The sequence below is a fragment of the Gigantopelta aegis genome, chromosome 14, assembly GCF_016097555.1.
Source record: "Gigantopelta aegis isolate Gae_Host chromosome 14, Gae_host_genome, whole genome shotgun sequence".
Lineage (NCBI taxonomy): Eukaryota > Metazoa > Mollusca > Gastropoda > Neomphalida > Peltospiridae > Gigantopelta > Gigantopelta aegis.
This window is the reverse complement of record NC_054712.1, coordinates 1,753,060-1,772,171: the sequence shown is the minus strand read 5'-3', so window position 1 is coordinate 1,772,171 and position 19,112 is coordinate 1,753,060. Positions and strand designations below refer to the sequence as shown.

Below are 19,112 nucleotides of genomic sequence, written 5' to 3'. Positions count from 1 at the left end.
TGATATTTTGTTATGAAAGTATTGTAATTCGTTAATGTCCCATTTTCATCCATTAGATCTTGAATAAATATTATGCCTTTTTGCAAATACTTCATATAAATAAAAGGTTTGCCGGTTTTTTTTTTAATTTTGCTATTGTACCAAATGTTTAGGCTCATTACATCTTCATTATTATCAGGCGTTTCTTTCTGTTGAATGGTAAGCCAGCTTTGTAACACATCTTTCCACAAATTATTTTTAATTGTTGTTATTTTTAGCTGAATATAATAATCTCCATATTTAATCATATTTGCTGTCGTTAAACCTGTTACAGCTTGGAAAAGATGTGTCCATTTCGAGTTTGATATTAGAAGTCTTCTTAACCAAGTAGCTTTTAACGCAGTTGTAAAATTTCTAATGTTTAGCATTTTGATGCCTCCATTTACATAGTCTTGCATTAGTACTTCTCTTTTGACTTTTTCTGGTTTGTTTTGCCAAATAAAATTAAAAAACATTTTAGTTATTTGTTTTGTTACTTGATCTGGTACATTGGTAATGCAATTAATAAATGTGTTATTTTTGAAATTATTAAGGTCTTGATAACAACGACGCGACCCAGTGGAGTTAATTTTCTAGTGGACCATTGTTTTAACAGTCTTTTCATCTCCATTAACTTCGGTTCAAAGTTAGTTTGAATCATTTCTTCAATATTAACTGAAAAATATACTCCTAGTAAGGAAAAGGTTTCTGCACCCCATTCTAACTTCCATTTTGGATGATGAAAAACATCTTTTGAATATTTTTTACTGCCTATCCAGATGATTTTTGATTTCGAGTAGTTTATGTTTAATCCAGATACGTTGGCATACAGGTCTAATATTTTTAGAGTGCTATCCAGGGATTTGTGGGTTCCATCTAAAATGAAGGAGGTGTCATCAGCGTACTGCGATATTAAATATTCTTGCCCGTTTACAGTTATACCTTTGATATCCTTTGAATTTCTTATTAATATAGCTAGTATCTCGGCACAAATTATGAAAATATAGGGGGAAAGTGGATCGCCTTGTCTACAACCTCTTTCTAGTTTAAAACTTTCAGACAGAAATCCATTTTGTAAAATCCTTGATTCTGAGTTATTATAAAATGTTTTAATCCATGATTTAATTGACATTTTAAAATTGAAAAACTCAAGTGCTTGTTCAACGAATGACCAAGAGACAGAGTCAAAAATACTTTTCAAAATCTACCAGGAACAATAAGCCTGGAATTTTATTAACTTCTGTATATTGCATTATATTATGTCTTATATTTTCAGCTAAAAATCGACCTTTAATGAACCCAGTTTGATCTTTTGAAATTATTTTATCTAGCACTTTTTGAATTCTGTTAGCAATGCAGCCAGAGGCAATTTTGTATATACAATTTAATAGTGTAATTGGTCGCCAGTTTTTTAAAAAGTGTTTAGGTTTATTAGGTTTTGGTATGCATGTAATAATCCCTAATTTTTGTGTGTTGGACATTTCGTTTATATTGTAGCTGTAATTAATGGATCTAACAATAAAATGCCTGAGATCCTTCCAAAACATTTTTAAAAACTCCGCAGAAAATCCATCAGACCCTGGGCTTTTATCATTTTTCATAGTTTTAAGGAACGTTAATGCTTCTGAATATGTTATTTCTCCTTCTAGTTCCTGTGCTTCTGTATCTGTTAACTTATTAGCCTCAGTGTTGTAGATATACTGGATGTTTTCGTTATTTGCTTGATTTGTTTTGGAGAAGAGTTTTTGATAAAATACTTTCGTTTTTTCTAGAATTTGTTTTTGGTCTGTTATTATACTACCATCTTCAAGTTCTAATCTAGAAATTAGTTTATTATGAAAGTTGCGTGATTCCATATTACAAAAATATTTTGTCGGCTTTTCTCCTTCTTCGACCCACTTTGCTCTAGATCTAATAAAATGCCCTTTTAATTTATTTCGTCTAATTTCTGTTAACTCATTTTTTTTTTCTTCTAACAAATCGGAATTAACTGTACATTCATCTTCTTCTAATACATATATTTCCTCGATTAATTGTTTCTCTTTAACATCTCCTGTTTTCTTTTTGAATGCTGAGTATGAAATGGTTCTCCCTCTTATTTCCATTAGTAAAACTTCCAAAAACAGTTGATCGTTAATTGTAAACTGAATTTCTTCATTTAAGATATTGTTGATATTTTCTAGATCATATAGAGGGATTGCGTATTGACATTTAATATTTGTAATGGTTTCCTGAATGGTTTGTACATATGTTTTATCTTTAAGTAAGGAATTGTTAAACTTCCATAATCCCTTACCGGTTATAAAGTGCTGTAGTTTTAAATGTAAAACAACCCCGGAGTGGTCAGATCTATATGAGCTGTCTATTTTAACTTTTTGAACAAATTGCATTAGATTGTCTGAAAGAAGAAAAAAGTCCAGTCGAGCTTGTTTTACTGGAGTTTTTTTCACCCAAGTATATTTTTTTAACTGGGGATAGAGTTCTCGGAATGGATCTTTAAAACTATATTTTTCAAAGTTTTCTAGTAATTTGTCTCTAGCTTGAGGGTTATTGATATGTGTATAATTATTTGTATCTAAACTTTTATTAAGTACAAAATTAAAATCACCACATAAAATATATTTTTCGTTTCCAATTTCTTCAATTATTTTAAAAATATTTTCATAAAAGTACGGATTATCCTTATTAGGACCATAAATGTTGGCAAGGTAATTCTTTCCCCCTCTATGGTTAAATCTAATAATAAGTAATTACCCAAAGTATCAATTTTTTTATTATGTAATTTGTACTCAAAATTGTTATTAAATAAAATAGCTACACCCCTAGAATTACTTTTATAAGAGCTAAATATGCATTTGAATCCCCACTGAGTTTGTATATATGGTTCTAATTCTTTTGTAAAATGAGTATCTTGTAAACAGTATATATAATATTTCTTTTGTTTTAAGTAATTAAGTACATCTCTCCTTTTTTCAGGATTTCCCAATCCCTGGCAATTAACTGTCATTATTTGTAAACTAGCCATGTGTACAGTCTTAAATATGGTATTTTATTCTTTATATACATGTATGTTATAATATAACTACCGATACCTATTAGGCCAGTTTGGAAATGTGTGCTTGAAAGAGAGAATATACAAAATGTACAGTACATTATATAGAGAAAGTACAGACAGACGTTTGAGAAACGAAATATAGGGTGTCTCTATTCAATGCGGACTGTGTTGACCGTGGGCTGGTTTTAGTAACTGATTTATTAATCATCAGCTATTAGATGTCAAACATTTGGTAATTGTCTTAGACAGGAAACTGACAACATTTTTCCATTAGTAGCAAGAGATCTTTGATATGCACCATCCCACAGACAGGATAGCACATACCATGGCCTTTGATATACCAGTTGTGGCGCATTGGCTGGAACGAGAGATAACTCAATGGGGATCGATCTTAGACCCACCATACATCAAGCATTTTACCCTCTTTAACCAAGCTTAAGATTGAGTACCTGGCGTGTTTGCGAACACCGTGGAACAGTTGGATCTGCCCTTGCTGGACACAACACACCACGGTCCATGGACTACCGGACACGTGTTGTTCCGACACATGCTTAGCGACTCGAGTCTGTGAAACCATGAGAACGTCTTGATGACTCGCGGCAAGAACAGCGCCCTCCAGTGGTCGACGATGACTTTATCCCGCCAGAAGCGGTCCACTGTGTAATGTGGCACGAACCAGGCCATTCTGTGAGAAATGTAGGGAAGAGAAACAACATTAAGTCAAAAATTATGACAAAATAATGATAAAATAGATTTGACAACACTGGAAATATTGAAGTTTGTTTTGTTTAATGACACCACTAGAGCACATTGATATATTAATCAATGGCTAAAAATTAAAGTTAAAAATGCTATACTTTGTGTTTGTATCTCACATTTATTTACCCATGTCAGATGTTGCTACATCATATTACTGCAGAACTACAGCAAACTCCAGTTTTTCTCAAATGCAAAGTAAAAAGTAAAGTTTGTTTTGTTTAACAACACCACTAGAGCACATTGTTTTGTTAATCATCACTTACTGGATATAAAAAATTTGGTAAATTCTTATAGTCTTATAGAGAAAACCCACTATATTTTTCTATTAGTAGCAAGGGATCTTTTATCTGACCATCCCAAAGACAGGATAGTACATACCATGACTTTTTATATACCAGTCGTGGTGCACTGGCTTTAAGGAGAAATAGCCCAATATGGGCTGAATAGCGGCATAGTGCCGTAAACAAATATTCCCTCTTTTTTCTCAAGTGACAATAATTGTACCACTGAGTTACACCCTAATTACCAATGACTGCCAGTTCCCAGGTTTGACTACCATCTCACCAGCCTACCTGCCGTAGGGTCCGAGAGCCCCACAGTCGATGAGTCGCCCGGTGTCCGTCCACGGAGACTTGTTGAAGCCCGTCGCCATCCACACCTCCAGGTTGACCATCGTCTTGGGAACCGACTCCAGGCTCACCTTCTTGCATCTGTAAACAGCATTAACATAAATTAACATAATTTATGGGAACAGACTCCAGGCTCACCTTCTTGCATCTGTAGAACAACATTAACATAAATTAACATAATTCATGGGAACCAATTCCAGGCTCACCTTCTTGTATCTGTCTAGAACAGCATTTAACATAATTTATGGGAACTGATTCCACCTTTTTGTATCTATGGAAAATTAAACATTAACATAAATTAACATAATTTATGGGAACTGATTCCAGGCTCACCTTCTTGCATCTGTGAACAGCAATAACCAAGACCAAGACCAAAGTGTTTAACGTGCACATTGAGAGCATGCTGTTGTAGCGCACGGCTGTCCTGGGAACAGGTGTCGGCCTCAGCGCGCTCCTCTGTCCAGGACAGGAAAGGGTTGGGGAGGGAGGAGGAGTGACTGCCTGCATTGGCAGGTGCAAGAGATCACCAGCAGTCTGGCAGTAGCTGGTAACAGGAGGAGGGTGGTATGGTGCTATGTCATTTGGAATATCCTGTAGGATTCAACCAAAGGGAAATGGGTGCGTGTTTCTGTGAAGGAAACTGCGCAATTTTGAACGGTCGGTCTAAAGCAAAAGGTACATCAATAACATAAATTAACATAATTTATCATATGAGAACAGATTCCATACTGGCCTGTCAACTAGCATTAACAGTGATTAACATAAAATATATGGAAACTAATAATTGGTCTACAGATCAGTATGGAACTTGGGAGCGACATGTATTGCTTTAGCAGTACTCTTGATATGCTTGTTATAAATTATATTAAAACAGAAACCTTTCTTTTAACTAGTGTTCTATTTCAGACAACCACATAAAACAACACATTTAATTTATAAAGGGGCCGTGAAAAACGTTGGGTTTGAAGGAATTCTGGTTTTACAGATGGTCCAGTTTTGACAGAGTTTACTGTATTTATCTGTCTGTCTGTCTGTCTGTCTGTCTGTCTGTCTGTCTGTCTATCTATCTATACATGTATATACACACACACACATGTATATAGATATATATATATATATGTATTTACTGGATTATTTCAAAACACAGTTGTGATTTTGACTACACATGAATACAAACCTTTGAACTGGACATCCTGTTATTCTGTTGAGGATTACTGTTGTGTTGGTGGACTCCTGGGTGGAAATGTTCACATCCACATAGCCAATGATCTCCTGCAGCAAGATACGAAGCACCTGATTGGTCAGTTGGTGCGAGTCTCTGGTGCTACTCTCCAAGATGATTGGTAGGCGTTGTCCATTGTGGTACATGTAGCGCTTGTGATAGAAATCTGACGGAGAAACAACAAATAGCATAAGAATATGTTCTGGTAACCTATGGTGATAATAAAATAAATCCTAGATAAAAATATAAAAGTTTGTTTTGTTTAACAACACAACTACAGCACGTTGATGTATTAATCATCGGCTATTGGATATCAAACATTTGGTAATTTTGACATATAGTCTTAGAGAGGAAATCTGCCACACTTGTTCTATTAGTAGCAAAAGACCTTTTATATGCACCATCCCATGGACAAGATAGCACATACCATGTCCTTTAATATATCAGTCATGGAGCACTGGCATCCCCGTCGGTGGGCCCATTGGGCTATTTCTCGTTCCAGCCAGTGCACCACGACTGGTATATCAAAGGCTGTGGTATGTGCTACCCTATCTGTGGGATAGTGCATATAAAAGATCCCTTGCTGCTAATAAAAAAAACAGTACCTCATGAAGTGGCGACAGCGGGTCTCCTCTCTCAATATCTGTGTGGTCCTTAACCATATGTCTGACGTCATATAACCGAGGGCTTCTAGATTATGGTAGCCCCACTCCCATGGCTAGTGATATTCAATGTTAGGCTATTAAATAACTACTATTGCCATGCCTGACAGCTAGTGAATTTTTTTTGGTCAAATGTTGCAGTCACGTCTATTTTGTAAATGTGAATATCTTGCCCTCACCCCAAGCCCCCAATGTTAGTGTTTTTAAGTTTTGTCTCCCTCTTTAGGTGACATATCTGATTATTACTATTATTTAGTAAAATTGTATTAACTTAAAGTAAAGTAGGGCTAGTAAAGTTTTAATCATGGCTAGTAATGTTTTAAAAATCACTGATCCCATGGCTACTGGATTTTATAAAAATTCTATAAGCCCTGTATAACCATAAATAAAATGTGTTGAGTGCATAGTTAAATAAAATATTTGCTAGCTTCCTTCCTTGATGCACTGGCTGGAACGAGAAATAGCCCATTAATGGGCCACTCACAGGGATCAGGAGAGCGCTTTACCACTAGGCTACGTGTATGTCCTGTTCCAAGATGAAAATATCCACCTACAAGTGTTCCAGGGATAGCTCTGGCACTAACCAAATCCACCTACAAGTGTTCCAGAGATAGCTCTGGCACTAACCAAATCCACCTACAAGTGTTCCAGGGATAGCTCTGGCACTAACCAAATCCACCTACAAGTGTTCCAGGGATAGCTCTGGCACTAACCAAATCCACCTACAAGTGTTCCAGGGATAGCTCTGGCACTAACCAAATCCACCTACAAGTGTTCCAGGGATAGCTCTGGCACTAACCAAATCCACCTACAAGTGTTCCAGGGATAGCTCTGGCACTAACCAAATCCACCTACAAGTGTTCCAGGGATAGCTCTGGCACTAACCAAATCCACCTACAACTAACCAAATCCACCTACAAGTGTTCCAGGGATAGCTCTGGCACTAACCAAATCCACCTACAAGTGTTCCAGGGATAGCTCTGGCACTAACCAAATTCACCAACTGCAAATTTCAAAAACAACTGGCAAATTTTATTTTAATTTGGTATAATAATTTTATGAAATATTTGATATTTTGTGACAAAATATCTGGATTTCTGCCATTTTTGAATTTTAATAGATAATTTGGCAACATTTCAACTTGCCCAGAGCTAGCCCTGTAGATCAACCACATGGAATGTTTATCAGCAATCCAGCGTAACAAATACAGAAGTTATTGATTGTCAAACAAAGGTAAAGACAATGTATATGAATTTATTACCCCAACAGGCACTCATAATGGGGAAAATAAAAATTATACATTGGTCTAACGAACAATACTATTGGATGATTTGACGCTTACAAACCAATGACCTTGTCGGTACTAAATATGACGTCATCACGATATGGCAAACAAACACAATGACGTCATGTAGTTTAAAGAGTTTGCGTTTACAGCTGTCTGTTTTTGGTGTTAAATTTATAACAAAACGTCATTTTAATGCAATTCATTATAGATTTTGTATCAGAATAAAGAGAACTTTTGTTTTTGAAAATTATCTATGAACGTGATTAAATAACAAAGTTATAGCAATACTCTGAACAGTGCTTAAAGTGGTTTATATCGTTTCTATACATGTATGTTGATGTGTGTCGAAAATAAAGGCTTTTAGAGAAAAAATAGCTTAGGTAATAAATAGAATAACAAACTCGGTTCCAGTTATTATCAAATTTATGTCCCTCATGAAATAATTTTCATTTGTCACTCGCTAAAGCTCGTGACAACTGAAAATTATTTCACTTGGGACATAAATTTGATAATAATGTGAAACTTGTTTATTATCCTCTATGAACTGATGATGAACATCAATATAAACATTTTAAAGTTAAATTAAAACACCGTGTAAACATAATGTACATGTAGTTGTCAAAAGTATGGAAGTACATGTAGAGGTGGACAGCGAAAGAAGTTGAAAGATATGAGGAGCTGTCAGATGAGGAAGAAACAAGGAATTAAGAAGTAAGAAAGGAATGGGGGAAGTGATTTTTAAAACACCAGGAATGTTGGCTGAAAACACCATCTCGAAACAGCCTAATGAGACTTTCATGGTTGTTTCTTTTAAAACACCAGGAATGTCGGCTGAAAACACCATCTCCAAACAGCCTAATGAGACTTTAATGGTTGTTTCTTTTAAAACACCAGGAATGTCGGCTGAAAACACCATCTCCAAACAGCCTAATGAGACTTTAATGGTTGTTTCTTTTAAAACACCAGGAATGTCGGCTGAAAACATCATCTCCAAACAGCCTAATGAGACTTTAATGGTTGTTTCTTTTAAAACTGACGAGTGAACGACGACATACTTGTAGTGATCTTATTAAACACGGGGGCAGGACAGCCCAGTGGTAAAGTGATCGCTCAATGCAAGGTTGGTCTGGTCCGTGTGGGCTTAATGGGCTATTCTGTTTGTTTTTTTCATGATAGCAAACATATGAAGGTTGCATCAGGGAAAATTACCACATCTCCAAACAAAAGGTTTGTTTTGATTAATGATACCACTAGAGCACATCAATTTATTAATCATCGGCTATTGGATGTCAAGCATTGGATAATTTTGACAGTCTTAAAGAGGAACCCGCTACATTTTCCCATTAATAGAAAGGGATCTTTTATATGCATCATCCCACAGTCAGGATAGTACCAACCACAGCCTTTGATATACCAGTCGTGGTGCAGTGGCTGGAATGAAAAATAGCCCAATTTGATGGGTCCACTGACGAGGATCGATCCTAGATTGACCGCACATCAGGTGAATGCTTTACGACTGGGCTATATCCCGTCACCTACATGTAACAATGTTATAGGACAGAGATTAGGTCCGACATTCAATGTATGACATTTCAACAAACGTACCTGGTTTTTCATCGAAACACTTGCAGGAAACTGTTGACAGCAGGGTAAGACAGACGAATGCTATTCTCATATTTTTCTTCATTACACATCGATAACCTCCTTCCTTCCGCAGGTATCCATTTGTATCCAGTTTTATATCCAATATCACATACGAATATCCAAGAAAATATCTCTCTCACAAGATTCAAACAAAAAAAAATTCTATCTAAAGTCAGTTTTCTGAATGTTTTGAAATATTGTCAAATATTTTTTTTAAAACAAAATTCTTCTTAATTGTGATAATCACAACAAAAAACACCCAAAAAATTCACAAACTACAAACAAAAGAGTCAAAACTAAAGATAAAAAATAAATATTTCTGAATGTTTTTCAAATACACACGTACTGTTGTAGTATATTTTAAAACAATGTTTTCTGATCAATGCTGACTACAAATTGCTGCACATAAATGTATGTAGAAGTCTTTTGTTCAACTGGCCACAATCACATAGGCCTACACTGTCAATGAGTTCCTCTAACAGCCTGTACTGATAGAAAAGTAACTACTGTCAATGCACAAACTGCAGATATAAGTCTATATATACATGAATGTTACATAAACAATGATAATTAAATAAAGTTAATCACAATTCACAAGGCTGCTTCAGACACGCTATTAATGCCAATTTTCTAGTGTTATACAATTCTACATTAAACGATCAAAGTATTTTATATTGACTAATACAAGACGCATTTGGTATTAATATTTAGTTGAACATTATTACAGTAATTGGACATTGATAGCCTTCCTTTCTTTTCTTTCCAATTAGTTCTACAGACCGTGTACCCATAAACCAATGCATTCAATTAAAATGATCACTGTTGCTATAGTAACTCTCAGTGTGCAGACATTAGTAATACCATTGTGTAACTGTGGATTTCAGAAGGATGTATATTATATCTAATTTTGCAGGCTTGACAATTACTCAATTTACTATTATGTAATAGTTTTTCCCTCTTACTCTAATTAATTACTGGTGGATACAGTATTAAATTTGATCAGGAATAAGGAACTCATTTCGCAATTCAATTCTGTAATTGGCGTAATATGCTAAAAAGATAATAATTCAATTCAACAGTCAGTAAATATTTAAAGTACATGTATGTACTGGCAAATATATTTCTTCAAAGCTTTTTTCTTTTTCATCTGAAAGTGAATTTGTTGGAGTTGTCAGATGTTTAACAGAATGTGTACATTTATAGCACGTTATATTGTGCTTCGTGTCAAACTTTCAAAAACCAGTATTTTTGTTTTCTTACAATGTGAAAATGTTTCAACAGTGCCTTAATGACATAACTGAAATCTAACAGAAACAGACAAAAATACCAAATGAGAGAAAAAAGACCATAAAAAGCCAAACTCAGAGCAAGATAAAAAGCGAAATACCACAAGAAATTAATCAAAGAGTTCTTGTAATTTGACTTTGTTGCGTCTTTTGTCTCTAGGAGGCATTCACAATCTATATCAACAACAGTCATTGTATTAACTCACTTTACAATCTGTTACATACTCTCTATTTTTTCAATGTTAAATCACAGGCTGATAGGAGTATTATTAACAATGGTTAATAAATAATATAGTGCCAATAGGGTATTAATATGTACATAAATTACAACAATTGCCAATGTAGCATAACAAATGGAAGAATATAAGTAATCAATATGTTGGGACTCTTGCTCAGTAGAATGATCAATATTTTGTATCACAGTGTAAATAACAATTTAATGTTCACAACAACAGTAGAAATATATCATCAAGTTTGAAGCTGCGTCAATATTACAAGTAAGATATATCAAGGACATAAATAAATATCATTCATGAATTTTAGCTGCCAATAATTGTCTTTCTTAATAATGTACCACAAATGAAAATCTAAATATTTTTTTTGCAAAATATTTTGAATACTGTAATCAAATGAAGACACACTTTTCACATGAAATAATCTTGGAATCTCTCTCTTTTCTTGTTTTTGTTCTGCAACAGAAACTGTTATAGCATTCTCTGCAAATGTTACAGTTATTCAACACCTGTAGCATTTAATATATACAAGAACATGTATCCACAGAAGTTAATAGTTTACTGTGTTTAAATATTTTCCTCTATTCCAATTTCACAGAAACTAAAAACAAACAGAGGAAAAAGAAAAACAAAAGAGAGAAGAAAACTCAAGGTTAAGTATGAGCAGATACACGGTGTTTAGTGACGACATTCATGTACGTCTTGTATCTGGTGATTCCACCATCATCGTCTATGCATGCACACCTAGTCACCGACAAAACATTGCAGGGAGCGAGCCAGCATGATGTCCGCATTACCGTGGCGACAGATAAAACACGGCCCGCAGTTATCCCAGCACAACCAACAGGAATCCCTTTAATGGCCGTTTTATACAACCTAAATGGGCCTGTGCAACATTTTATCTCACTTTTATTTCAGGGTTAGCCCATTTACTGCACTTTCTGTCAGAGTGAAACTTCACGTCAGTTCACACCGTTCCACACACACCTCCGATATTTATATATCTTTTGACTTTATGTCTATTCTTATTATGTACTTCCAACCAGTTACAACATAATCTCCAATAACTGGCACCTTGTATTCCGTTTGTGTAATTCCACACACTTATAGCTGAACCTTCTATAACTGCCACCTTGTATAACACCACCTGGTTATAAAGGACATACTTGCGTCACATCAGCATTAAAGTAAATGGCTCTGTTTTACCTGACCACCTGTCTATAAAGGCCACTGTTTCCCTGTGTGGCAGTATCAGATGGGGTTGGCTGGTTTTCGATATATTAACAGCCGATATTGATGGACATCACAAACCACATGTAGAGATAATGGACAAGTTGTCTTCCATGTTTTTATTTGTTCTCTGTGTTTTCCTCAAGTTGGTTCTGTCTTCATGTTACCATGTTTTTATTTGTTCTCTGTGTTTTCCTCAAGTTGTTTCTGTCTTCATGTTACTCAACATTTTTCAGCAAAGTCTTCTAAAAAATAAACAAATACAAATTTTAAATAAAATTAAAAAATCATGATATGTACAGAATATATAGTGAAACCCTTCAAAATCCGACCGTCTATATACCAGAATTTCATCAAAACTTTTAAAATAATTATATAGAAAAGAACTTCTCTAAACCAGATACCCCTTAAGGGATTTTTTACTTGGTCCTGAGGGTGTCCAGATTAGACACGTTTCATTGTATATGTACATTCAAGTTATATATATATATATATATACTCTTCAAAAAAAGAAACGCAAAAGGGTACAAATGGGTTATAACTCCGATTTTATGTTTCCTACCGGTTCATGCTTTGTGAATATAAGGTCATTGCATGTCCCAAACACATTCCCACGGTTACATTCGATAAAACGCAGCTACTGTACAATAAAGTTCCAAAATGTGAATATTCGCAAAAACGCAGCCACGTGCAAACCATGTCACCACTGCACGTGCTTTGTCTGCACGTGCAACATGAACACCGACAGTATAAAAGTGCAGGGTGTTCGCTTGCCTGGTCTCTGTATCTGGCCGACACTTGACAATCCAGGACATGCCACGTCTCAGTGAACCGCAGAGAAACAATGCCATCGGCCGACTAGACGCAGGCGAATCCAGAACGGCCGTTGCCAGGGCATTCCATGTGTCCCCAAACACCATCTCCAGACTGTGGGACCGTTACCAGCAACATGGATCAACACGTGACCTCCCTAGATCCGGTCGACCACGGGTCACTACCCCCGGGCAGGACCGCTACATCCGGGTACGCCACCTTCGGGAACGATTGACTACTGCCACCTCCACAGCCGCAGCAATACCAGGTTTGCGCAGGATATCCGACCAGACCGTACGGAACCGCCTACGTGAGGTAGGAATTCGTGCCAGACGTCCAGTTCGAGGTGTCATCTTAACACCACAACACCGTCGACTCCGACTGCAGTGGTGCCAGATTCATCGACAATGGCCTCAACTGCGATGGAGACAGGTGTGGTTCAGTGACGAGTCCCGATTTCTGCTCCGACGTCATGATGGAAGATGTCGCGTGTATAGGCGTCGTGGTGAACGTTATGCGGCAAACTGCGTGCAGGAAGTGGACAGATTCGGCGGGGGTAGTGTCATGGTGTGGGCAGCCATCTCACACACTGGCAGAACTGACCTGGTCCACGTGCAGGGCAACCTGAATGCACAGGGCTACATTGACCAGATCCTCCGGCCACACATCGTTCCAGTTATGGCCAACGCCAACGCAGTGTTCCAACATGACAACGCCAGGCCTCACACAGCACGTCTCACAACGGCTTTCCTACAGAACAACAACATTAATGTCCTTCCTTGGCCATCGATATCACCGGATTTGAACCCAATTGAGCATCTATGGGACGAGTTGGACCGACGCCTCCGACAGCGACAACCACAGCCCCAGACCCTGCCCGAGCTGGCAGCAGCCTTGCAGGCCGAGTGGGCCACCATCCCCCGGGATGTCATCCGTACTCTGGTTGCTTCAATGGGCAGGCGGTGCCAGGCAGTTGTCAACACACGCGGAGGCCACACCCGGTATTGACTCCAGATGACCTTGACCTTGGTGGTGTGTCCTATCACTTATTCACAATGGACTAGAGTGAATTGTGAACAATCCTGCAACATTTGGTAATTATCGGACTCACCATTCAATAATTAAATCAATTCTCCAAATGTTACGACAATGTGGTTTTGCGTTTCTTCTTTTGAAGAGTATATATATATATATAAACAAATTTAAGTCGACCTACTGTACCTAAATTATTTAGCAATTCCCAGAAACACACAATTTTCCAGGCCTAAAACAAATATACAACTCAATTCATTTATCAGAGATTGTAAACAGACTCTTAACTTGAAGTATTGATTAGAAACAAATTTATTACTCCAAATATATAGAGGATATTTCACGTTTTTTGTTAAATATGATTTATATCTCATTGAGTGAAGTTTGCAATCATATCTCATGAATCGAGATGAGATATAAATCACATATTTGACAAAAAACATGAAATTTTCTATTTATTATATAACTTTTGGCAATTTACCTTTATTTTTAAAATGCCAGCAGCAAAATAGTTCCAGCTGTCTTACAGTGAAGATAACACTTTCTACAGTGACGATAACACATTTTAGAGTGAAATAGTGAAATTTCACTCTAAAATGTGTTATCGTCACTGAGTGGCTGATAACACTTTTATTTCACTAATATTTTAAGATATTTTACTAAATTTTATATAATAATAATGAATATCAGTGCTTTTTAACAAATTTATAACAGTAACGGCAACTGTAAACATACTTGTAACTCCCAGTATTAGTGATTGAAAACTGGTCTATAACTCTAAATTAACTACAAGTAAGTTAGTAACAGGCTAACAGCTATAGTAAACATACTTAGAAGTCTATAACTCCAGAATATCACACAGACTTAAAACTCCAGAATATCAAACAGACTCAAAACTGATTTTAACTCCAATATCTGCTGCTGGTGTTCGAACCAGAAACTTGTCAAATGAGACATTATATATTACACATTGTTAGTCTTCAGCCACTCAATCCACCCGAAGAGACACAGAATACATTGACCCACATTACATACTAGTCTCTGTGTTAATAGTCTGTGTATACCTACACACAACACAATACATACAGTGTTTATATGTCTGGTCTAGTGTTGCACCTACAGAGCTCTGTGCACAGTGTGTGTACCCAAACATTGGATATTGTTCCTACAGGGAAACGCAACCCCGCTATATCTGCTATCTGTATCAGCCTGCAGCACATGCAAGAACTCTGACAAGGTCATCAGCATTATCTGTGTTAGGAAAACACATACCCCCCACCCACCCCCGACACACACACAAAACAATATAGCTGGTATATTGAATGACCTCTCTGAAAGGTGTCCCAACATGACTGAAGACCTGTATTTCTACTGATCAAAGGCTGCACAATCACTGCCTGTGTGAAACTGAGAAGTATACAGATATAATGGGTGAAATGTATACCTGTGAGGACAGGTCTGTGATTTTGGAAAGGGGTGGCAATTTAATCAGAGGAATGTTCATGGTTAAACAGTAACTTAAGAGCAGACTGTTACAGGTTATTTGTGAAATTTAATTGGCCCTAAAATGTCACATGTATGTACCGTATATCAAAAATAAAGTTTGTTAAATTGTTTAATGCAGGGCCCACCCTATACATTGCCAAATTAGTCAGTTGCTAATTGTTATACAAAATTTAGACTTTTTTTTTGTTCAATGACACCACTAGAGCACATTCGTTTATTAATCTGTAGCTATTGAATGTCAAACATTTGGTAATTTTGACATATAATCTTAAAGAGGATACCCGCTACATTTTTCCATAAGAAGCAAGTGATATTTTATATGGACCATCCCACAGACAGCATAGCACATACCCCATTTGATATGCCAGTTGTGATGCACTGGTTGGAATGAGAACTAGCCCAATGGGCTCACCGACGGGGATCGATCCTAGACCAACTGCGCATCAGGTGAACGCTTTACCACTGGGCTATATCCTCCCCCTACATTTAGACCTTGGTAAGAACTATATTCCTCAAATTAACCACATTTTAATGACTTTCAAGGAAATACTCGACATTTCTCAAAAGTGGCTAACCAAAATTTGTTCCAGTGTTAGCCTAATAATGACACCACTAGAAGCACTAGATCACATTAATTAATTTTATCACTGGCTATTGGATGTCAAATATTTGGTAATCTTAACGTATCTTCAGAGGAAATCCACTAGATCTTTTAATTAGCAGCCAGTGTTCGAGATTAAAAAAATTGAGCCATATCCCAGTTGGATACTAACATTTCAAAATCTGGTATCCCACCTGAGAATTTAGTATCCCACTTAAATGAAATTCATAAATAACATCGTAACAAACTTGGACAACACTGTTACTTAACTTTCGACTTTCATTGTTTCAGCAAAAAATAAAAACGCAAGATTAAAAAACCCCACAATATTATATGGTATCCTAATGGGATACTGGGTTATTGAAGTCTGGTATCCAAAATTAAATTCTGGTATCCCCGGGATATCGTTAATCTCGAACACTGGCAGCATAGGATCTGTTACATGCATTTCTCCACAAATGGGATAACACAAACCTAGGTCTTTGACAGGGCTTCCATATTTTTATAAAATCCACTAACCATGGGATCAGTAATTTAAATTCTTTTTTACTAGCCACGATTAAAAATCCACTAGCTCTACTTTACTTCAAGTACTTAAATACACTTTTACTAATAGTAATAACGTAATATGTCACCTAAAGAGGAAAATAAAGCTTAAAAACACTAAGATTTCTGGGTCGGGGTGGAAGTGGGGTCAGGAAGTTCATATTTACAAAATAGACTAAACTGCAGCACTTGACAACTTTTTTTCACAAGTGGTCGGGCATGGCAATAGTTGTTATTTACTATCCCAACATTGAATATCACTAGCCACAGGAGTGGGGCTACCATAATCTTGAAGCCCCGTCTTTAATATACCAGTAGGGAGAAGGAAGAAGGAAAGGTTTTATTTAACGACGCACTCAACACATTTTATTTACGGTTATATGGAATCAGACATATGGTTAAGGACCACACTGATACTGAGAGAGGAAACCCGCTGTCGCCACTTCATGGACTACTCTTTTCGATTAGCAGCAAGGGATCTTTTATATGCACCATCCCACAGACAGGGTAGTACATACCACGGCCTTTGATATACCAGTCATGGTACACTGGCAGGAACAAGAAACAGCCCAATGGGCCCACCGATGGGGATCGATCCTGCGACCGACCGCACACTGAGCAGGTGCTTTACCACTAGGCTATGTCCTGCCCCTTCCAGTAGAGAGACACTGGCTGGGACTTAAAACAAATATCATAAGTTGGTCCACCAAGGTTCGATCCTGCGACCGACCGACCACTGAGCAGGTGCTTTACCACTAGGCTATGTCCTGCCCCTTCCAGTAGAGAGACACTGGCTGGGACTTAAAACAAATATCATAAGTGGGTCCACCAAGGTTCGATCCTGCGACCAAATCTCATAGCGCCATACGGCAAGTGCTCTACTAACTGAGCTACATGCCGCCCACTCTCGTATTTATTAATAATTGATTATTGGAGGTCAAACATTTGGTAAGTTTGATGTATATTCTTAGAGGAAACACTCTTCCATTAGTATTATAAGGGATCTTTTATAAGCACCATCCCACAGACAGGGTAACACATTCCACAACGTTCATATGTATACCAACAAGAAATAGCCCAATGGGCCCACCCAAGGGGATCAATCCTATATTGGACCGTGAATTCTGCGAGTGCACCACAACTAAGACACGTCCTCCCTCAAATAGGCTCAGAGATGTGCTTTCAGGGCTATTTAGTGCTAATTATTGTAGAACAAAATGTAAAAAAACCCCTCACCTAAAACGTCATTAAAAATGCACTTCAAATAGGCAGGGGGACGGGCACAGGATCCTTTTGACTCCATGTATCGGACAATTCACAGTTTTGACAGTAACATGTATAATACACATGTATGTATACACTAATACATGATTACCGCCAGGTTATTTCAGCTGGAGAGGTCACAAACAATGTCACATGGGATTAGCAACCTGCCAGTTATGACCACATTTTGTTTGACGTCTGATGCCTGCGTGGTAATCATGTGATATGACACCAAGCATTATGAAGCACTTAATATGAGATAGAGTGTTCAAAGTGGCCAATACAGGCTATTACACATACATGCTATCACACACACCAAAAAACTAGAAAAAAAGAAGCCTTTTAGGTGGAGACACAGAAAGAGACCAAGAGAGAGAGAGAGAGAGAGAGAGAGAGAGAGAGAGAGAGAGAGAGAGAGAGAGAGGAGGAAGGTGAGAAAAACGGGGTGAGGAGAAAGCTGGGTAAGAGAGTTGACAAGTGAAAATAATATGATGGATACTGTATTACTGCATGGCGCACATTAAGTCAATACTTTTCTCAATAGAAAGAGGTAGTGCATTAACTTTAAGTCAATTCTTTTTAGACTAGATACCATATATATATATATATATATATATATATATATATATATATATATATATATATATATGCATATATAATGCATGAGTTATACATTTATTTTATTTTAAAAAAATATTAAAAAAAAAATAATAATAATAATAATATATATATATATATATATATATATATATATATATAAGGCTATCATAATTTTTATAGTAAAAAACCCAAACAATAATAATGAATAAATATATACCAGTACAATTAAAAAAACCCACCCAAATAGCTGTATGTACTTAAATTGTTACGAATTTACTTACATGGTTAGTGCAAGGTAATAACCACACCATCTACGTTCGATTCGGACAAGACTGTGAATCAACTTGTTATCTCAACTTTGACCCCTTGAAAGCCAATCAGTGCAAACCTAATAGGGCCCTAATCTACGTTGCACGTACCTGCTGCCTGCCAGCTAGTGACAGCAAGACAACTACATACGGACGTACCAAACCGTGGCATAGCGGTTTGTAGGAACAGATAATATATCTGCTTTCTGACAACCAACTATCACCGATGCAATAACTTAGAGAAAAACCAAAAATAGTTTAAAGCAACAATACCGTACCTCACTAGTACACACACCCCTATAACAAGTATACCACACTCTGTAACTGGGTCGTAGTGAGATCACATGACCCGACGTCACATTGTTGTCGTTCTGTTTGGCGGTAAATAGGTGGGGATTGCAAAATAAGGAATGAATT

The 19,112-nt window shown here is 36.8% G+C and overlaps 1 protein-coding gene across 1 annotated transcript in view; it reads right to left on the bottom strand.

Annotated features, from left to right (window-relative positions):
* LOC121388367 (guanylate cyclase D-like) overlaps positions 1 to 9,320 on the bottom strand; it is a 38,313-nt gene extending 28,993 nt beyond the window's left edge. The window contains exons 1-4 of the mRNA XM_041519665.1: positions 9,239 to 9,320; positions 5,639 to 5,849; positions 4,405 to 4,542; positions 3,523 to 3,758 (exon numbers count right to left, since the gene is read on the bottom strand). Coding sequence (XP_041375599.1) covers positions 3,523 to 3,758; positions 4,405 to 4,542; positions 5,639 to 5,849; positions 9,239 to 9,320 — 667 coding nt within the window. The remainder of the gene's footprint in view (positions 1 to 3,522; positions 3,759 to 4,404; positions 4,543 to 5,638; positions 5,850 to 9,238) is intronic.
* Between the last annotated feature and the right edge of the window lie 9,792 nt (positions 9,321 to 19,112).